The sequence below is a fragment of the Argentina anserina genome, chromosome 1, assembly GCF_933775445.1.
Source record: "Argentina anserina chromosome 1, drPotAnse1.1, whole genome shotgun sequence".
Taxonomy (NCBI): Eukaryota; Viridiplantae; Streptophyta; class Magnoliopsida; order Rosales; family Rosaceae; genus Argentina; species Argentina anserina.
Window position 1 is genome coordinate 12879119 of NC_065872.1, and position 17795 is coordinate 12896913.

At 39.2% G+C, this 17795-nt stretch overlaps 3 protein-coding genes across 3 annotated transcripts; 2 read left to right on the forward strand and 1 right to left on the reverse strand.

Annotated features, from left to right (window-relative positions):
- The first annotated feature begins 563 nt into the window (after positions 1-563).
- LOC126797719 (uncharacterized) lies at positions 564-3957 on the forward strand. The gene is made up of 7 exons (XM_050524463.1): positions 564-1035; positions 1657-1904; positions 2220-2378; positions 2531-2687; positions 2829-2971; positions 3064-3099; positions 3227-3957. Exons 1-7 carry the CDS (start codon positions 960-962, stop codon positions 3866-3868), a joined length of 1461 nt encoding a protein of 486 aa, XP_050380420.1. The 5' UTR covers positions 564-959; the 3' UTR covers positions 3869-3957.
- A 4127-nt stretch (positions 3958-8084) lies between these two features.
- Positions 8085-12004, forward strand: LOC126797635 (uncharacterized). The gene is made up of 7 exons (XM_050524346.1): positions 8085-8672; positions 9254-9501; positions 9801-9959; positions 10140-10296; positions 10424-10566; positions 10674-10709; positions 10814-12004. Exons 1-7 carry the CDS (start codon positions 8597-8599, stop codon positions 11552-11554), a joined length of 1560 nt encoding a protein of 519 aa, XP_050380303.1. The 5' UTR covers positions 8085-8596; the 3' UTR covers positions 11555-12004.
- A 243-nt stretch (positions 12005-12247) lies between these two features.
- On the reverse strand, positions 12248-14400 carry LOC126797811 (short-chain dehydrogenase RED1-like). Its single transcript, XM_050524575.1, is given in 6 exon segments — positions 12248-12686; positions 13053-13203; positions 14009-14053; positions 14056-14085; positions 14088-14267; positions 14270-14400. Coding segments are annotated over 6 exon segments (807 nt in total). The 5' UTR covers positions 14334-14400; the 3' UTR covers positions 12248-12349.
- Positions 14401-17795: the final 3395 nt, after the last annotated feature.

The window sequence follows — 17795 nt, forward strand, 5'->3', positions numbered from 1 at the left end:
TCTAAATTATCACTAAAAATTTGATAACTCATCCACTTAGTATATGTTATGATTTACGTATATAAGTTTTCATAATGTAGCTATCAATCTAAATTAATTTTAATTATAAGTAATTAAAAAAATATTAAAATAAAAAATTACAATTGCATAAAAGCAATTTATTTCCTTTGCATAAAATAATTAGGATACAATAAGCATATTAAGAAAAAAATTATTTTCAATATATGCGAAGTAGATGCTAAGTGGAGTAAATATATCAATTTAATTATCTCTAAAGAGAGGCGGTTATAGGAAGAAATGAAGAAAAATGTGAATTTAATGAGTTTAGAGGTAGAATGACGAAAATAACCATAAAAATATGATCAAAATTGATAGAGGTACCAAAATGGCTTACAAATGAGAACTTCAGGTAATAAATTGTCCGTTTTCATACATCTGGTACCAAATTGTCCAAGTAGTCATACTTTAGGTACCATAGGAGGAATTAACCCATCATTATTATACATGCTGACGTGGCAGAGCATTGTTACCGTGACTTTAGAGCATATGTTCGAAGAAAAAATAGCTCAAAACCTCACTTCGTTTTCTCTCCTTTTCTTTTGCCAAACCCCAGAAACCGTTTCTAGGGTTTCTCAAAACCCAAACCAAACTCTTCCAATTTCACTCACAGATTCCCCAAAGTTCTATAATTTGCACAACGACGTCGTTTTAGCGGTAAGTTACTTGCCAAAGTTTGATCCTTTTGTTCGATTGGGATTGTTTAGCCGGTGTAGCTGTAGCTAATTGGAGCTGTTGGGGGATTGGTTTTAGGGTTAAAACTTGGGGTTTGTTTGAATTGATGTAATGGGCTTTCGGATATTTCGATTTTGAAGGTGTGTAGTGTGAGTTTTAAGGGTATTTGGTGGTCTATTGATTGGTGGATTGGGTGGGGTGAATAGGCATTGGTAAGGTAGTAAGATATGAGTAGTGTATTTAGTGAACAGAAACTTGCAGATAAGCTCTCCAAGCTCAACAGCACCCAGCAGTGTATCGAAAGTATCCTTTTTTCGATGAATTGTGAAGTTGATTGTGTATGTCATTTGCTCATATTGGCACTTGCTTGTTATTTAATCTTGTTGGTGTTTCAAAATTGGGACTTTGACTCTGTATGTAGCCTTCTTGATTTCGCTAGAATGCCGGAGCCTGTCTCTTTTAATATAGGGTTTGATTTGGAATTGCTGATATGGTAGCTGAATAAAGGAAGTTATTGAAATTTGTTGTTAATATGCTTCAGATTGGTTTATCATTTTAGAATCTTCTAGTGGGACTTGGCTATACCCGTAGATAGGTACCTGTTGGTTTCACAGTATGAACATATTAGTTAATTTCTCAAGCTGGTTGGATTGTAGAGTTAAGTCTTTAGATGAAACGCATGTAACTAGTTAGGAAAATGTGGTGATGTTCCTCGGTATAAACATTAATTCTTTTTTTATTGTAGTCGTGTTCCTGGGTGTTTTTCTGGGTGCTTGATGTAGATTCTGCTCTGCGAGTAATTTGCTTGAAGTTTCATTGTAAATTGAGTTGTGTAAATACTCTTGTCCAGTAATATATGTGTATCCATTGTGAAGCAATGATGTCTATTTCGATTGAAAACATGTTACTTTGACTTTATAAAAGCTCTGTCAAACTGGTGTATATCTCATCGGAGCAAAGCAGAATTGGTTGTTACGGCATGGGAGAAACAGTTCCACAGTGCAAAGATGGTGCAAAGAGTCCCTCTTTTGTATCTTGCTAATGACATCTTACAGAACAGCAGGCGTAAGGGAAATGAATTTGTTACTGCGTTTTGGAAGGTTCTTCCAGGAGCGCTTAAAGTTATTAATGAAGAAGGTGATGACCAAGGAAAAAATGTCGTCTCTAGATTGGTAAGCTAATCCTCATCTTATGTGAGATGGACCACACAGCCATGGGTGACTTGACTAATTGAGTATGATGTTGTACTTCCGCACAATTTAGGTCCTAGTCTGTTTATCTCTTTCTATTTCCAAAAGTTGCTAACTAGATTTTGGTCATTTGACTCTCTTGAATATATTTATTATTAATCTTCTTGCCTGCTTTTCACTGGCCCAAGAAATGATATATAGTTCTGGTGCACCAAAATCTAAGAATCTATGACAGTGGTGTACGATTTCATTTGAAGATGGCTTAACATTGTTTGCTGTCGCTTACCAATTTCTTAGGTTGGGATATGGGAGGAAAGGAGAGTATTTGGGTCTCGCACAAAAAGCCTCAAAGAGCTAATGCTTGGGGACGAAGTGCCTCCACCATTGGAGTTAAGTGGTAAAAAGCGGTTGCGTACAGTCAAAGTTTTGAAAAGAGAATCACCCTCTATCAGAACGGTGAGTACAGGGGTCACCTTTGTATTTATTTTCTCATTGATTTATTTCTTATATATTTTTTGTTTTGGACTACCACAAATAAGTGTTTTGTTCAGCTTATGCATCCCCTACATTTTGAGAGATTTTTGAATGCTATGTTGTTTGGATATCAGAAACTGTCCACTGGAGTTGCAGCGGAGAAGATTGTATCGGCATTTAACTCGGTGATCAGTGAAAATCCAAATGAAGATGCTGAGATGAGTAAATGCAAGTCTGCGGTTCACCAAGTAAGGAAGTTGGAGAAAGATGTTGACAATGCCTGTACTACTGGTAAACTTCTGTGTAGTTGCATGTTTGTTACTGGAATAATTGATTGGAAATTGTTTTAGCTGTGTTGCATTGCAGAATGGCATTAAAGTCTATCAGTGATTTCCAACATACTTGTCGCTTAACCTATTATTTTTCCCTCAGCAAAGGATCCAAGACGGAAAAGTTTAGCTAAAGAACTCAAAGAGGAAGAAAATGTTTTGAAGCAGTGTTTTGAAAAACTTAAATCAGTTGAAGCCAGTAGAGTAGCACTTGTATCTCAACTAAGAGAAGCTTTGCATGAACAGGTACTTTTCCAATCGTTTCTTTGATGCTTCAATAAGGAAGTATGTATGCTTCTTGTTGCATTCTTTTTCTGATATCCTGGAATCTTTCCCAGGAATCTGAATTGGAGAAAGTTCGAACTCATATGCAGGTATGTTAATATCTTTGAAAACAGTTCTGAAGTGCTTGCATACACGAAACCATGGGTCTTTTCATCTAAGAATTGAGCAATGGATGATCTGAGCTGCTAGTTAAATTATATTTATAACTGAGTGTAGGAGGCACAAGCACAGGCAGAAGAAGCCAGCAACATGCGGAAACGCCTAAATGATGAAGATTATATATTTAAACCATCAAGTGCTGATATGAATTCCAAAGGAGGACAAACACCTGAGATGTCAGCTGCAGCCATCGCAGCTTTGGTTGCAGACAAGCTTGCTGCATCTAGTTCCTCTCAATTTATTATGACTTCTGTCCTTTCTAGTTTTGCTGCTGAAGAGGCAAAAAATGCCGGCCTGATCAAGCCCTCCACCTCTTCCACACCAAAGGGTTCTGGCACTGATTCAATGTCTAAACCTGAAAGGTCCACTCCAGCTTCAGATCCAGTTGTTTTCATGTCAACACAGCCAACTGCTGTGCCTCCAAATCACGCATACCAGTCAGCAATGGTTCCGCAACAGCAGAATCATGTCCCAACCTCACAACCTCAGTTTCATATGCTTCAACACCCCTCGCAACAATATTTACAGCCATCAGGTGGTGTCATGGGCCAATATGGTTACGGGAATATTCCACCTTTGCCTCAAGGACCCCCGCCACATATGGTAAATCCTATGGTGCATTTGTCTCAGCAGCCCTTGCAAATGAGCCAGCAACCATCACCAATCACGCAGCAGCAACAGATAAATTATGGTCGATAGTTTATTTTTATTTGTTAATTTGACTACTTAAACATTATGGTCGATAATGACATAGAGCGGGATGATATACCAGTATGACTGAATTTCTATGGTTTTGAGTTAGTCTAGAACCCATTAGGTTAAATGCTGTGCCATGATAGTCTTGGTTATTTTCTTGCAATCATCGTTACTTAAAATCGGCAACAATATCAAGACTCAAATAATTGACTTTGTTATTGGAGTAATCTAGTGGTATAACTGACAAACGATGGATCGTAAATAGTTGAAGTAACTAGCATAGAAAAAAGAATGAGAGAAAAGAGAATAGGGAGCCGCTAACACTATTGAAGATGATAAATAAGTAATAAGTAATTTAACTAGCAGATTGAGAATGAGAGAAAAGACCCTTTGTGCTTAAAAAAAAAAGGGGCAAATTATAAAAAAAGTAACATCTCTTAACTTATATTAGAAAAAAGTCACAACTTATGAATTAATTATTAAAAAGTCATCATATTTAAGTAGAAATTATAAAAATGTTAAATTAATTAGAAAAAAGTCACTTTAAAAATATTTTATAGACTATTTTGCCATTTCTTATTATTTTTCTTCTTTTTTTTCTTTTTTTTCTAATTTCGTCTATAACTTTCTCGTCCGGCGATAGATTTTAACAAAATTGGTACCGTTAGAAAGATCTCGCTCCCCTTTTTCATTTGATATACTACCCACTCTAAATCGATCAACCTTACAAGGCGCAACAACCATCACAAAGGGTTGCCGCCATCAATGGCGGTGCTTCAAGCAATTCCGGCGAAACCGAAGCTCAAGGTTCTCTAATTCCTGCTATTCTCTTCATTTGGAGCATACTTATACCAATCTCATTTGAATTTTAACAAAATTTCACATATTTCCGCATTTCCTCTCGGCATGTCACAGCTCTTCTCACAGATGCTGTCACAGACGCTGTCACACCTACTATCACACCTACTGTCACAACCGCTATCACATTATCTATTTACACCCAGTGTCACAACCTCTGTCACACTACTTGTCACAACCACTATCACACTACCTATTACACTAACTGTCACACCTCCTATCACACCCACTGTCACAGACGTTGTCACAGACGCTCTCACAACTGCTGTCACATTATCTCGGCATGTCACAGCTCCTGTCACAAACGCTGTCACAACTACTGTCACAACCGCTATCACACTATCTATTTACACTCATTGTCACAACCTCTGTCACACTACCTGTCACAACCACTATCACACTACCTATTACACTAACTGTCACACCTCCTGTCACACCTCCTATCACACCCACTGTCACAAAACCTGTCACACTATCTATTTACACTAACGGTCACACCCACTGTCATACCTACTGTCACAATCACTGTCACACACATTGCTCTCTCCAATCGACTCCGGCTGCTCTCTCCAAGAATCTCGAGGACCTCGTCCTCCGATGTTGAGCGCTTCCAACATGTATCAAATGTGATGTCACACTCCCAACTACACTACCTATCACACTAATTATATGTCTGTCACACGGCCTATCACACTACCTATCACACAAATATTGGTTTGTGACAGGTGGTGTGACAGGTAGTGTGATAGGTGGTGTGACTCTCATTGTGAAAATCGATGTGACTGCTATGTTGAATTTTTGTCAGTTTCTTTACATATGGCTATGGAGAGACGCTATTTTCGGAGCTTCGTGGAGAACAGAAGGGATGAAGTCAGATTTTGTACGCCAAAAGGCACGGACATGTGGATCCAAAGCCGTCGACGACGGTCTCCGCCTCTCCAAACGCCTATCCTTCGGGAAGGATCGAGTCGCCGTGTCGCCGCCGAAGCCGCAGCCGCTCATGGACAAGTCCGTCGTCGTGGCCACCGGCTTCGCCTACCTCCCGACGTCGCCGATGGTCTACGCCGTCATATCCGACCCGACAATCGTCGACAACCCGGATATCCCGAGCTACCAGCCCCACGTCCACGGCCGCTGCGACCCGCCGGCGCTCATTCCTCTTCCGATGAACAAGGTTGACCTGGAGGTCGACTGCCACCAGGACACCGCCTTTATTCGGGTCACCGGGTCGTGGCGGGTCCACTGCGTCAAAAGCTCCAGGAGCTGCGGCTGCCGCATTGCGATTCCGATGTTGATGAATAAGGAGGAGACGGTAGCGGATTAAAACTAGTGGCAAGTCTGTAAATATAATTAACTCTGAGGGCAACGGTTTAAGAGATTTGAAAGATTGACTTTTTTATAATTTGTAAATTGCCGGTGACTTTTTTATGATTACATCACTCAAATGTGACTTTTTTGTGAAAACCAAAAAAAAAAAAGTTATCCGAGTAGGAAGGTTCGTTCTTCTGTGCCGATCTGTTAGTGCAATGCAAGCGATACAACTTCGGCAATTGCTTGGCTCCAGCGTCAAACTCCTCTTCACCTAAAGGCTCGTTGCGAAACCTCTATACACTTCTACCTCGCATTCCAGGTTTGATTTCCTGGTACTAATTTATAATAAACCATCTATCATGAGACCATTGTTTATCTTGAAGAGAGTAGTAGCTATAATGTTAGGGAGGGCACTAGCAAGCCCCGTAAGCCGATTGTGATTAACAAAGCTCATCTCCAGCAAAAGGAAAACATCAACTTGCTTTGATTAGTATTATGTATGCACCATGAACTCTTGTCCTATTATAAAAAAAGCTTATGACAGGATATGTAATGATCATCTTATCTTATAATGTGTTTTTTTATGGCAAATATACTATGTTTTATAAAATTTATGTGACCCGATTAGCTATTACTCTGTTGTGATAAAGCACGGACAAGAGGTCATGAGTAAAAACTCAAAACTAGCATGCAGTATATAACTATTCTTTAAAATGAAGCTCAATTATTCAGAACTCTTGCCTATTCTACGACTTAATCGAGCATAGTAAAAGGCAACCAACTCTCTAAACTTTCTCTTCACCCTTCACACAAGGGCATGGATCAAGATCTTTAGCTTGGAGACTTGAATCATCTCTGATCTCAACTTCCATTACCAGCGGAATCCCCTGCAAAAAAACCCAAAAATACAACCAATTTATTGGAATGGATATTGGAGAATTCAAAATTCTCAAAAGACAGTGTTTCGATCCTTTGCAAGATTGAAACTAAAGACATAGTGCGACGGGCCTTGGGGCTGAACACTAGAGTTGCGGCGAAGCTTCCAAATCCAATGAAACTTACCTTGTAGATCCTTGATCTTCACCGACTTAGTGGTGAGGGTTTTGGCCAAGAGGAAGGGATTTATTTAGAGCAATAGATTATCTAAAAGATCCATGAACGATACATCAATTACGCCGCCACTAGCAAGTGCCCCAGATTGGACAAAACTAGCTGTTACCACCTCAAGGCTCGGCAAGACGATCAATGGAGGGGAATGGTGTTTGTGAAGAGGGAAGAGATGTTTGTGAGAGAGCATAATAGTATAACTAGCCACTAGGTTGAATAGAGCTAGGGTTTGCAAAACCCTAACATGGGAAGCGGCTACTAGGGTTTGCATAATAGTATTCATGTGCGTGTGTTTGAATGAATAAATAAATTCTTTTTTAAAAAAGAATGAGAGTGAAAAAAAAACGAGATTTATTATATTACTAAAACATTACAAACAGAGGCCAAAAGACTTGAAACTATAAAAGACCGCTACCATACCAACGTTGGGAGGCTCTTGACTAAAGAATTAACTTAGCTGCTTTATGAGTAACTAAAATTGGACTCTCGGAACACATGACTAAACAATGAAGTAGAACTTTGATATTTTGTAAAATAAGTTTTGATTTAAAAACTAAAAAAAAAAAATTCGATAACACAAATACTCGAGTGACAACCTTAATATCTCGGGTAACCTCATCCTCTTACTTTATGCAAGATTATCTTAATTGTATCATATATTTTATTTGTTACTATGATATGTTATGACACCTACGCTAATGTAAAGACCTAAAACTAATTCGTGATGAATTTATACCCGGCCAAAATGTTACATTTTGCGACTTTAAATATAACTTGTTGAAGAACTTAGCTCAATGTGAAAACGTTGACATACTCAATGGGTCTAATCCTAATTAGTACAGAACACGGGACATATATATTTCACAACATCTTGGAACTCATGATCATGAAAAACCAAAATTGAGGGTAAGAAAGAAAATAAAAACTGGAGATCTATTTCTGGCCATCCTTGTACTAAGTTTAATTTGAGACCGGACATCCAAACTCGGTTGTGTTTTTCTCTTTAACCGTTTTGCGCCAAATGGCCCCTACTTAACTCACAGCTCAAAAACCTCTTCTCTCTCTGTCTCTCTCTTCACAACGTTACTGCCAGAAACCGTTTCTAGGGTTTCTCAAAACCCACCAAACCCTTCCCTCTCTTCCAAATTCTTTCACAGATTGCCATAAAGTTCTGTAATTTGTGCCACGACGTCGTTTTAGTGGGAAGTAGCTGTCAAAGTTTGAACCTTTTGCTCAATTGGGATTGTCAATTGGTGTTGTTGTAGCTGCCCATGTGCTGATTGGAGCTGGGAGGGGCTTGGTTTTAGGGTTAAAGGTTGAAAGATTTGTGGGGATTGCTGTAAAGGGTTTTTGGAGTTCAGGGTTTTGAAGGCGTAGTGTGATTTTAAGGGTATTTGTTGGTGTATTGATTGGTGATTTGAGTGGGGGAAGAAGGCATTGGTAAGGTAATAGGATATGAGTAGTGTATTTAGTGAACAGATACTTGCAGATAAGCTCTCCAAGCTCAACAGCACCCAGCAGTGTATTGAAAGTATCCTTTTTTCGAGATGTTATTTTTCGATGAATTGTCAAGTTATTTCACTTGTTTGTGTTTGTGACTTATTCTCATTGTTACTTCACTTGGTACTTGCTCTTGTGGTGTTTTGAAATTGGTTACTTTGACTCGGTATGAAGCCTTCTTGCTTCGGCTAGAATGCCAGGGTCCTGTATCTTTTGAGATAGATTTCAATTCTGAATTGCTGTTAAAGTAAGTTACTGGAAGTTATTGTTGGTGTCCTACAGATTGGTTTATCATTTAGAATTGTCTAGTTAGTGGGACTTGGCTTTACCCGTAGATAGGTACCTGTTGGTTTTTCATAGTATGAGCATATTAGTTTCTATCTCAACCTGGTTGAATTAGTCTCTGGTGCAAGCATCATTTTTTTTGTAGTGAAGTTGTGTTGCTGTGTGTTTTGCTGAGTGCTTGATCTAGGTTCTGAATGAGTATTTTGTTTGACGTTTCTTTGCAGATTCATTTGTGTAAATTGTCTTTTTAGGAATAAACTCGTATCCATTCTGAAGCAATAATGTCCTTTTCTATATTGAAAACCTGTTACCTTGACTTTATAAAAGCTTTGTCACACTGGTGTATATTTAATCGGAGCAAAGCAGAACTAGTTGTTACGACATGGGAGAAACAGTTTCATAGTGCACAGATGGTGCAAAAAGTCCCTCTCTTGTATCTTGCTAATGACATCCTTCAGAATAGCAAGCGTAAAGGAAATGAGTTTGTTACTGAGTTTTGGAAGGTTCTCCCAAGAGCGCTTAAAGTTATTAATGAGGAAGGTGATGACCATGGAAAGAAAGTCGTCTCTAGATTGGTAAGTTTATCCTCATCTTACAGCCACTGGTGATTTAACTAATTTTGGTATTGTAATTTTGAACAGTTGAGGGTAGGGCATATTTCATCCAAGTCTGTTTTTCTTTCTTCCAGTAACTTGCCTGTAGATTTGGTAATCTGACCCTCTGTTGAGATATTTTGTTCTTACCTGCTTTTCACTGGCCCAAGAAATGATATATAAATGTTATGCACCAAAATCTAAGAATCTTGGACAGTCTGGTGTACGATTTCATATCAAGATGGCTTAACGTTGTTTCCTGTTGCTTACCAATTTTGTAGGTTGGGATATGGGAGGAGAGGAGAGTATTTGGGTCTCGCACAAAAAGCCTCAAAGAGCTAATGCTTGGGGAGGAAGTGCCTCCACCATTGGAATTAAGTGGCAAAAAGCGCTCACGTTCAGTCAGAGTTTTGAAAAGAGATTCGCGCTCTATCAGAACGGTGAGTACATGGGTCACCATTGTATTTTTTTTCTCATTGATTTATTTCTTATATATATTTTGTTTTGGACTACCACAAATAAGTGTTTTATTTAACTTAGGTGTATTTAGTCCTTTTTTCTTTCTTTCTTTTCCCCTACTTATTCGAAAGATTTTAAATGCTGTGTTGTTTGTATATCAGAAACTGTCCATTGGAGGTTCAGCTGAAAAAATTGTATCGGCGTTTCACTTGGTGATCAGTGAAAATTCAATTGAAGATGCTGAGATGAGTAAATGCAAGTCTGCAGTTCACCAAGTAAGGAAGTTGGAGAAAGATGTTGACAATGTCTGTACTACTGGTAAACTGTTGTGAACTTACATTCTTGTTGTGACTGGGTGTGATTAATTGGAATCTTTTGACAGAAGGGAGTTTAATCTTTCTGTATTTCCAACATATTTGTCTCTTACCCATTCTTTTGCCTTCAGCAAAGGATCCAAGACGGAAAAGTTTAGCAAAAGAACTCGAGGAGGAAGAAAGTGTGTTGAAGCAGTGTTTTGAAAAACTTAAATCAGTTGAAGCAAGTAGAGTAGCACTTGTATCTCAATTAAGAGAAGCTTTGCATGAACAGGTACTTTTTCATGTCATCTATGCTTTAATCCTTCAATAAGCAAGTATAAAACTATTAATGCTTATTCGGTTGTTGCATTCTTTTGGTGACATTGGAATCTTTTTCAGGAATCCGAATTGGAAAACGTTCGAACTCATATGCAGGTATGTCAATCATCGTTGGAAACGGTATTCAATTGTTTGCATATATGGTTTCATCCAATGGATGATTTGAATTGCTAAGTGAATTATATTTTGACCAAATATAGGTGGCAGAAGCACAGGCAGAAGAAGCCAGCAACATGCGGAAACGGTTAAATGATGACAATTATATATTTAATCCATCGAGTGCTGATGCGAATTCCAAAGGAGGACAAACACCTAAGAAGTCGGCTGCAGCCATTGCAGCTTTGGTTGCAGACAAGCTTACTGCATCGAGTTCCTCTCAATTGATTATGACTTCTGTTCTTTCTACTTTTGCTGCTGAAGAGGCAAAGAATGCTGGACTGACCAAGCCCTCCACCTCTTCCAATTCTTTCCCATCCACACCAAAGAGTTCTGGCACTGATTCATTGTCTAAACCTGAAAGGTCCATTTCAGCTTCAGATCCCGTTATTTATATGTCAACACAGCTGACTGCTGTGCTGCCAAACCACGCATACCAATCAGCAATGGTTCCGCAACTGCAGAATCATGTCCCAACCTCACAACCTCAGTTTCATATGCTTCAAAATCCCTCCTCACAACAGTATATACAACCATCAGGTAATGTCATGCCTCAATACGTTTACGGGAATGTTCCACCTTTGCCTCTAGGACTGCCACCACCCCCACAGCATATGGTAAGTCATGTGTTGCCTTTGTCTCAGCAGCCCTTGCAAATGAGCCAGCAACCATCACCAATCACGCAGCAGCAGCAACATATACCCTTAATTCAGCAACCTCCTAGTTTCCGGCCACTTCAGCCGCCCGGAATAGTGTATTATAGCCATCCTCATCATTCTCAATGAATTTGAGTACTTTAGGTAGGCAGTTTTAACCAATTTGAGCTTTGTTTTTGTTTTCAGGGAAAAATCATGAAAGTTTTGTTTAATTATGTTGGCTCCTTTTTCTGGGGTCAGCATTTAGGTCTCTTTCAAGCTTGCATCTGCTCCAAGATTATCTCTATGTTAATCATTGGATAATAACCATATAATTTTCTGAAACCAAGTTCTGGAGAATTAGTTTGAAGCCTTTTGGGGATTATCCAATATGTACTCAGAGAAATTATAAAACACATGTGAGTACTGCTTATTTTGGCTAGTTGCTGTAGGTCAGAATATGTTAGATATTTACCTCTTCCCAGGCCCTGAAGGTTACTGCTCTTCTCCAGGCATTGTACCATCCCAATATTCCCTCATTGTTTCAGCAATATTTACATTTGTTTTAACCTTTAACTATGTATGGCGACCCTAAAACTGCTGCAGGAATATGATTCTCTGGATATGACAAAGCTCTGTGGCATGCCACGCTCAAATCAATAAGAATCTCCTGATGACAAATTTTGCTGAATATGTTGTGCAATGGACTCAAGTCAAACCCTCAACTATCGCAAGTGCAAAGCTTGTTTAGCAGTTTTAAGTAATTCCAGATGCAGTTGTGAAGCACGCAGTTCTTTAGTATGGAACTACATTTCAGATTCGTAAAAGAAGATATTGATCAGGATACATAAAACTTGGTTTGTTTTTTTAACTTTACACTTAGTCAATTGACAAATGATGCTTCCTTGATAATGATAATCCAAGATATAAAACCCAAGTTAGAACTCAAAGTTTCTTTGCTTTCCTCAGGACAATATCCTGAACAAGGATGGGCATGTGATACAAGATTGCAAAAATGTTAGAGAGGTGACCAAAAGAGAACCAAACTGGTGGATTCTTCTTCAGAGTGGCAGATACCGTCTTCTTAGCAAACTCCTCCGAAGGGGTTGATATGGGTCCTTGTGACTGAGTCGGTCTAGCACGGATTGAAGCCTCAGAAGGTTTGTATAATTTCCCTTCAGGCATCTTGTTGTAGCCAGCTAAACCAGAATTTCCAATGTTTGACCTAATAGCTCCTGGTACAACAGTGATTACATCGATCCCAAAGGGCTTGAGTTCCAATCTAGAGACATTAAAGAATCGATAATAATTAGAACCCGAACGAGGAAAATGAAGACAAGGAGAGATGAAACAAACTTATGTTGCCAATTTCATGCACAAGAATTGGATAAAGATTCAAATAAATCTGAGTATCTAACATCATTTGCCCCAAAACAGAGTATATTAGCCTGGCATCAGTTTATAGATTCTGAAAAAGGAAAAACTTAAATACTCATGATCTCATAAACATACATTCAAGCATGTACTTAAATAGTATTCTAAGATGAAAACTGTAGCCTAATTAAATGATTCAAAAGAGTATAATCTTTAACATAGCACAGGTATGCGAGAAATAATAGCAACAGAAAAAGTGACACAAGGCACAAACCTTAAAGAATCACCAAGTGCTTGAAGAGCAGCTTTTGATGCTGTATACCATGGTCCAGGCGACAAAGTAGTAGCACTTCCAACATTTACAATCTTCCCTTTTCTCCTTGATGCCATGTGAGGTACAACAGCTTGTATCAACCTCATGGAACCTGCATAGGAGTGCAAATGCTTACAACAGATAATGTGTGGGTGGCAGACAGAAACAATTGGTTCTTATATACACGCACTCAACTTTCTATAGGGAAAGCATCTGCGTAAGAGGCATGAGCCTTTGAGGCCAACTTGTATGTCTAGTTTCATAGTCATACATAAACGTCTGCAATGCCATTGCTAAATGATATATGATGCACTTACAAAATAACTAAGAATATATTCTCTAAGCCGATGAACCAACAAATTATAGAACCCCAGTTGAATAGTGAAGAGAGTTTAGCTAAATTATCACTGGTTACGCACATAGACCGCATAGAAACTAACTAACTAAGTAGCAACAACATAAAGTCCACAAGGATTATCACCACTGCATGATATATCCCTCAAAGAACATGAATCTATTTCACATGAACCAGAGATGCTGACTGCTACGCTCACACAAGTGAAAGTATGACATGAAGCTCGAAATCAAACTATCAAAGAGCTACTGCACATTCTCAGTGTATAGCTCAAGACTTTATCCCACATGAAATTAACTTACTCCAATGTAAGACAGTGATGAATGTTTAATACCAACTCCTACCATCAATATCCATTTCAGCTCAACCAATTTTTAGTACTGTAGTCTTCCATCATCACTAACTATTGAAGGTAAAGAGAAAACAACCCCAAAAGAACAACACAGTAAGACAGATACATGACAAAGAACAAGTTTAATTACTTTAAAGTACAAGTAAAAAGGACAGTGAATCTAAACGAATGTACTGGAGTAGTTGATGTTCTGGGGAATGTTAGAAGTACCATAAACGTTGGTATCAACCGTGTGTTGCAGAGCAGAGAGTGGGATTCGGCGAGTGGACCCACGCACTGAACTCCGCGTTGTTCACTATAACGTCGATTTGGCCGTACGTCTCCACCACCGTGGACACTACTTGGTTCACGCTCTCTTCGGAAACCACGTCCAATTCTTGAAGGAAGATTCTTGGGTCGTCCTCTAAATCGGCCATGGAGTTCAGAGACCTGGTTGTGGCAACCACCAGGCAGCCCTCGTCGGCGAAGGCGCGTGGCCGATGCCTCCTTGGGAGCAGCCGGTGATGAGAACCACTGGTTGGCCGCAGAACTCCATTTGGGTTTTCTATGTGGGATTGAGGTTGTTTGAGAAAAGGTGGATAGACCCAGAAACAAGGTTTAGACTTTTTTATATGGGATTGTATCATTGAATTAGTTCCAATGGTGGCAGTGTGACACAAATTAGTTGCAGAGAAAATTCATTTTCATATGTCAAATTAGTTCCAATGAAAAATCCCATTTTTAGTTAGACCCGTCCATGCCTCTAGTTTAGAAATTTATTGTTTCAGAATTAGAAATTGATGAAATACTCGTGTAGAAATGATACTAACAACGTAAGAGCAGTCACTTTCTCTTTGGAGGTTGATACTTTCACTAACGTTGCATGCGCCCCACTGGTGGTGAAGGATAATGTTAAGATTGGAACCCGAATTGATTTGATCAAAAATATTTGGTCTTCTTTGTGCCATTGCTCTATTTTGGTATAGAATAAATGATTAAATGAACACCGCAGGTAATTAATATGTTGTTAATGTTATGTACATGACAGATGTGGTGTTCGCCTCACTAATCAAAATCACATCACATAATCATGATTGTGAAATGTTAGGCTGTTAGCTAAACAACATCTCATCCAAATTTAATTTCAATCGTCCAAACTAAAAATCATTCTGACCGAATTGAATCTCATTTCTGTCATATGTGAAAAACAAGTGTACAGTGAACTAATAAACAGTGTGTAATATTAGCTAGTTATTTAATCACTAATTATTCGCATGACACTAATATTTAAAGAACGGATAAAGATATAATTATAAAATTATAGTGGAAGAGAAAATAATATATTGGAGAGTTGCCAGAATCTCAATATAATCTGCAACTATAGAAATAGCAAGAAAACAACGTCCACAAAAACTAATATGCTAAAGCGTCAAGCAATGCTACGAAATTAAATAACTAACAACATATAAGTAGAAACACTAATGGTGCAAGAACACGTTAGTGTGTGAAAGTCACTCTCATCACATGAAACAATAGTGGGTATAATCCCTACATGCCTACCCCTTAATTTCTATCAAATTTTGCTGGTCTATATTAGGTAAATTATAAAAAAGTACTATTTCTCAACTTATAATAGAAAAAAGTAACTATTTATGAATTAATTATAAAAAAATCATCATATTTAACTGAAAATTATAAAAAATATTTAACAAAATTATAAAAAAGTCACTTTAAAAATATTTTCAGGAATGTTTTGCCCTTTTCAACTATTTTCTTCTTTTTTTTCTTCTTTTTCTAATTTCGGCCAAAACATTCTCGTCCGGCGATAGATTTTGACGAAATTGGTACCGTTAGAAAGATCTCACTCCCTTCTTTCATTTGATATACTACCCACTCCGAATCGACCAACCATACAAGACGCAACAACCATCGCAAAGGGTTGCCGCCATCGATGACAGTGTTCCAAACAATTCCGATGAAACCGAAGCTCAAGGTTCCCTAATTCTAGCTATTCTCTTCATTTTGAGCATACTTATACCAATCTCATTTGAATTTTAACAAAATTTCGCATATTTCCACATTTCCTCTCGTCATGTCACACCTCCTGTCACAACCACTGTCACAGACACTGTCACACTACCTGTCACACCCACTGTCACAACCTCTGTCACACTACATGTCACACCTCCTGTCACACTACCTGCCACACCCACTGTCACACTACCTGTCAGTCTGTCACATCTCCTGTCACACTACCTGTCACATCTCCTGTCACACTACCTGTCACAACCGATGTCACAACCATTATAACACAAACTGTCACACCTGCTGTTGTAACCGTTGTCACAACCCCTGTCACACCCACTGTCACACATTATGTCACAACCGCTGTCACACTAACTTTCTGATGTGACAGGTAGTGTGATAGCTAATGTGACAATGTGATAGCTATTGTGATAGCAGCAGCGGTACATTCGTTCAACATCAGCATATGTGCATCTTCCGCAGTGAACCTGCGCCTCCATCCCGCATCTCCACCCCGTGCCTCCATGGTCAAACCACGACTCAATCTCGCGTCTCAACCTCGGACCTCTACCCCGCGTCTCCACCCCGTACCTCCATTGTCAAACCACAACTCACCACTGTCACAACCCCTGTCACACCCACTGTCAAAACCGCTGTCACAACCACTGTCACACTAACTTTTTGCTATGACAAGTAGTGTGATAGCTAATGTGACACACAATGTGATAGCTACTGTGATAGCAACAGCGGTATATTCATTCAACATCAGCATATGTGCATCTTCTGCAGTGAACCTGCGCCTCCACCCCGCGCCTCTATTGTCAAACCACGACTCAATCTCACCTCCACCCCGCACCTCTATTGTCAAACCACAACTCACCGTTGTCACAACCTCTGTCACACCTTCTATCACAACTGCTGTCACACTAACTTTCTGTTGTGACAGGTAGTGTGATAGCTAATGTGACACATAATGTGATAGCGACTGTGATAGTAGCAGCGGTAAATTCACTCAACATCAGCATATCAGTTCCTCAGACTTCGAGATCCTACACGACGAGTGAGGCGGCGAAGAGGAAGTGAGGCGCACACGTCGGTGGCCATGTCGTCTCCTTGCCAAATCAAACCTATCGTTAGCATCGATCGGGACGACGTGACGCGGATGTGATGTACCTATCGCTGGAGATCCCTCTTGAGTGGAGATCCGGCTCTGACGTGCTACCTTCTCTGGTGGCATATCAGTTCCTCAGACTTTGAGATCCAATTAATTACGACGGCCTTTTTCTCCTGCTCCTTCGATTTCGAGTGGTTTGGCGCTAATAGCTCCGGCGAGTTATAAAAAAGTACTATCTCTCAACTTATATTAGAAAAAAGTCACTACTTATGAATTAATTAAAAAAAATCATCACATTTAAGTGAAAATTTTAAAAAAATTAACAAAATTAGAAAAAAAAGTCACTTTAAAAATATTTTCTGGACTTTTTTGCCCTTTCTCACTATTTTTCTTCTTTTTTCCGTCCTTTTCTAATTTCGGCCATAACATTCTCGTCCGCGCGATAGATTTTGACGAAATTGGTACCGTTAGAATGATCTCGCTCCCATCTTTCATTTGATATACTACCCACTCCGAATCGACCAACCATACAAGACGCAACAACCATCGCAAATGGTTGCCGCCATCGATGACACTGGTCCAAGCAATTCCGACGAAACCGAAGCTCAAGGCTCCCTAATTCTAGCTATTCTCTTCATTTTGAGCATACTTATACCAATCTCATTTGAATTTTAACAAAATTTCGCATATTTCCACATTTTCTCTCGGCATGTCACACCTCCTGTCACAACCACTATCACAGACACTGTCACATAACCTGTCACACTACATGTCACACCTCCTGTCACACTACTTGCCACACCCACTGTCACACTACCTGTCACATCTTCTGTCACACAACCGTTGTCACAACCATTATAACACAAACTGTCACACCTG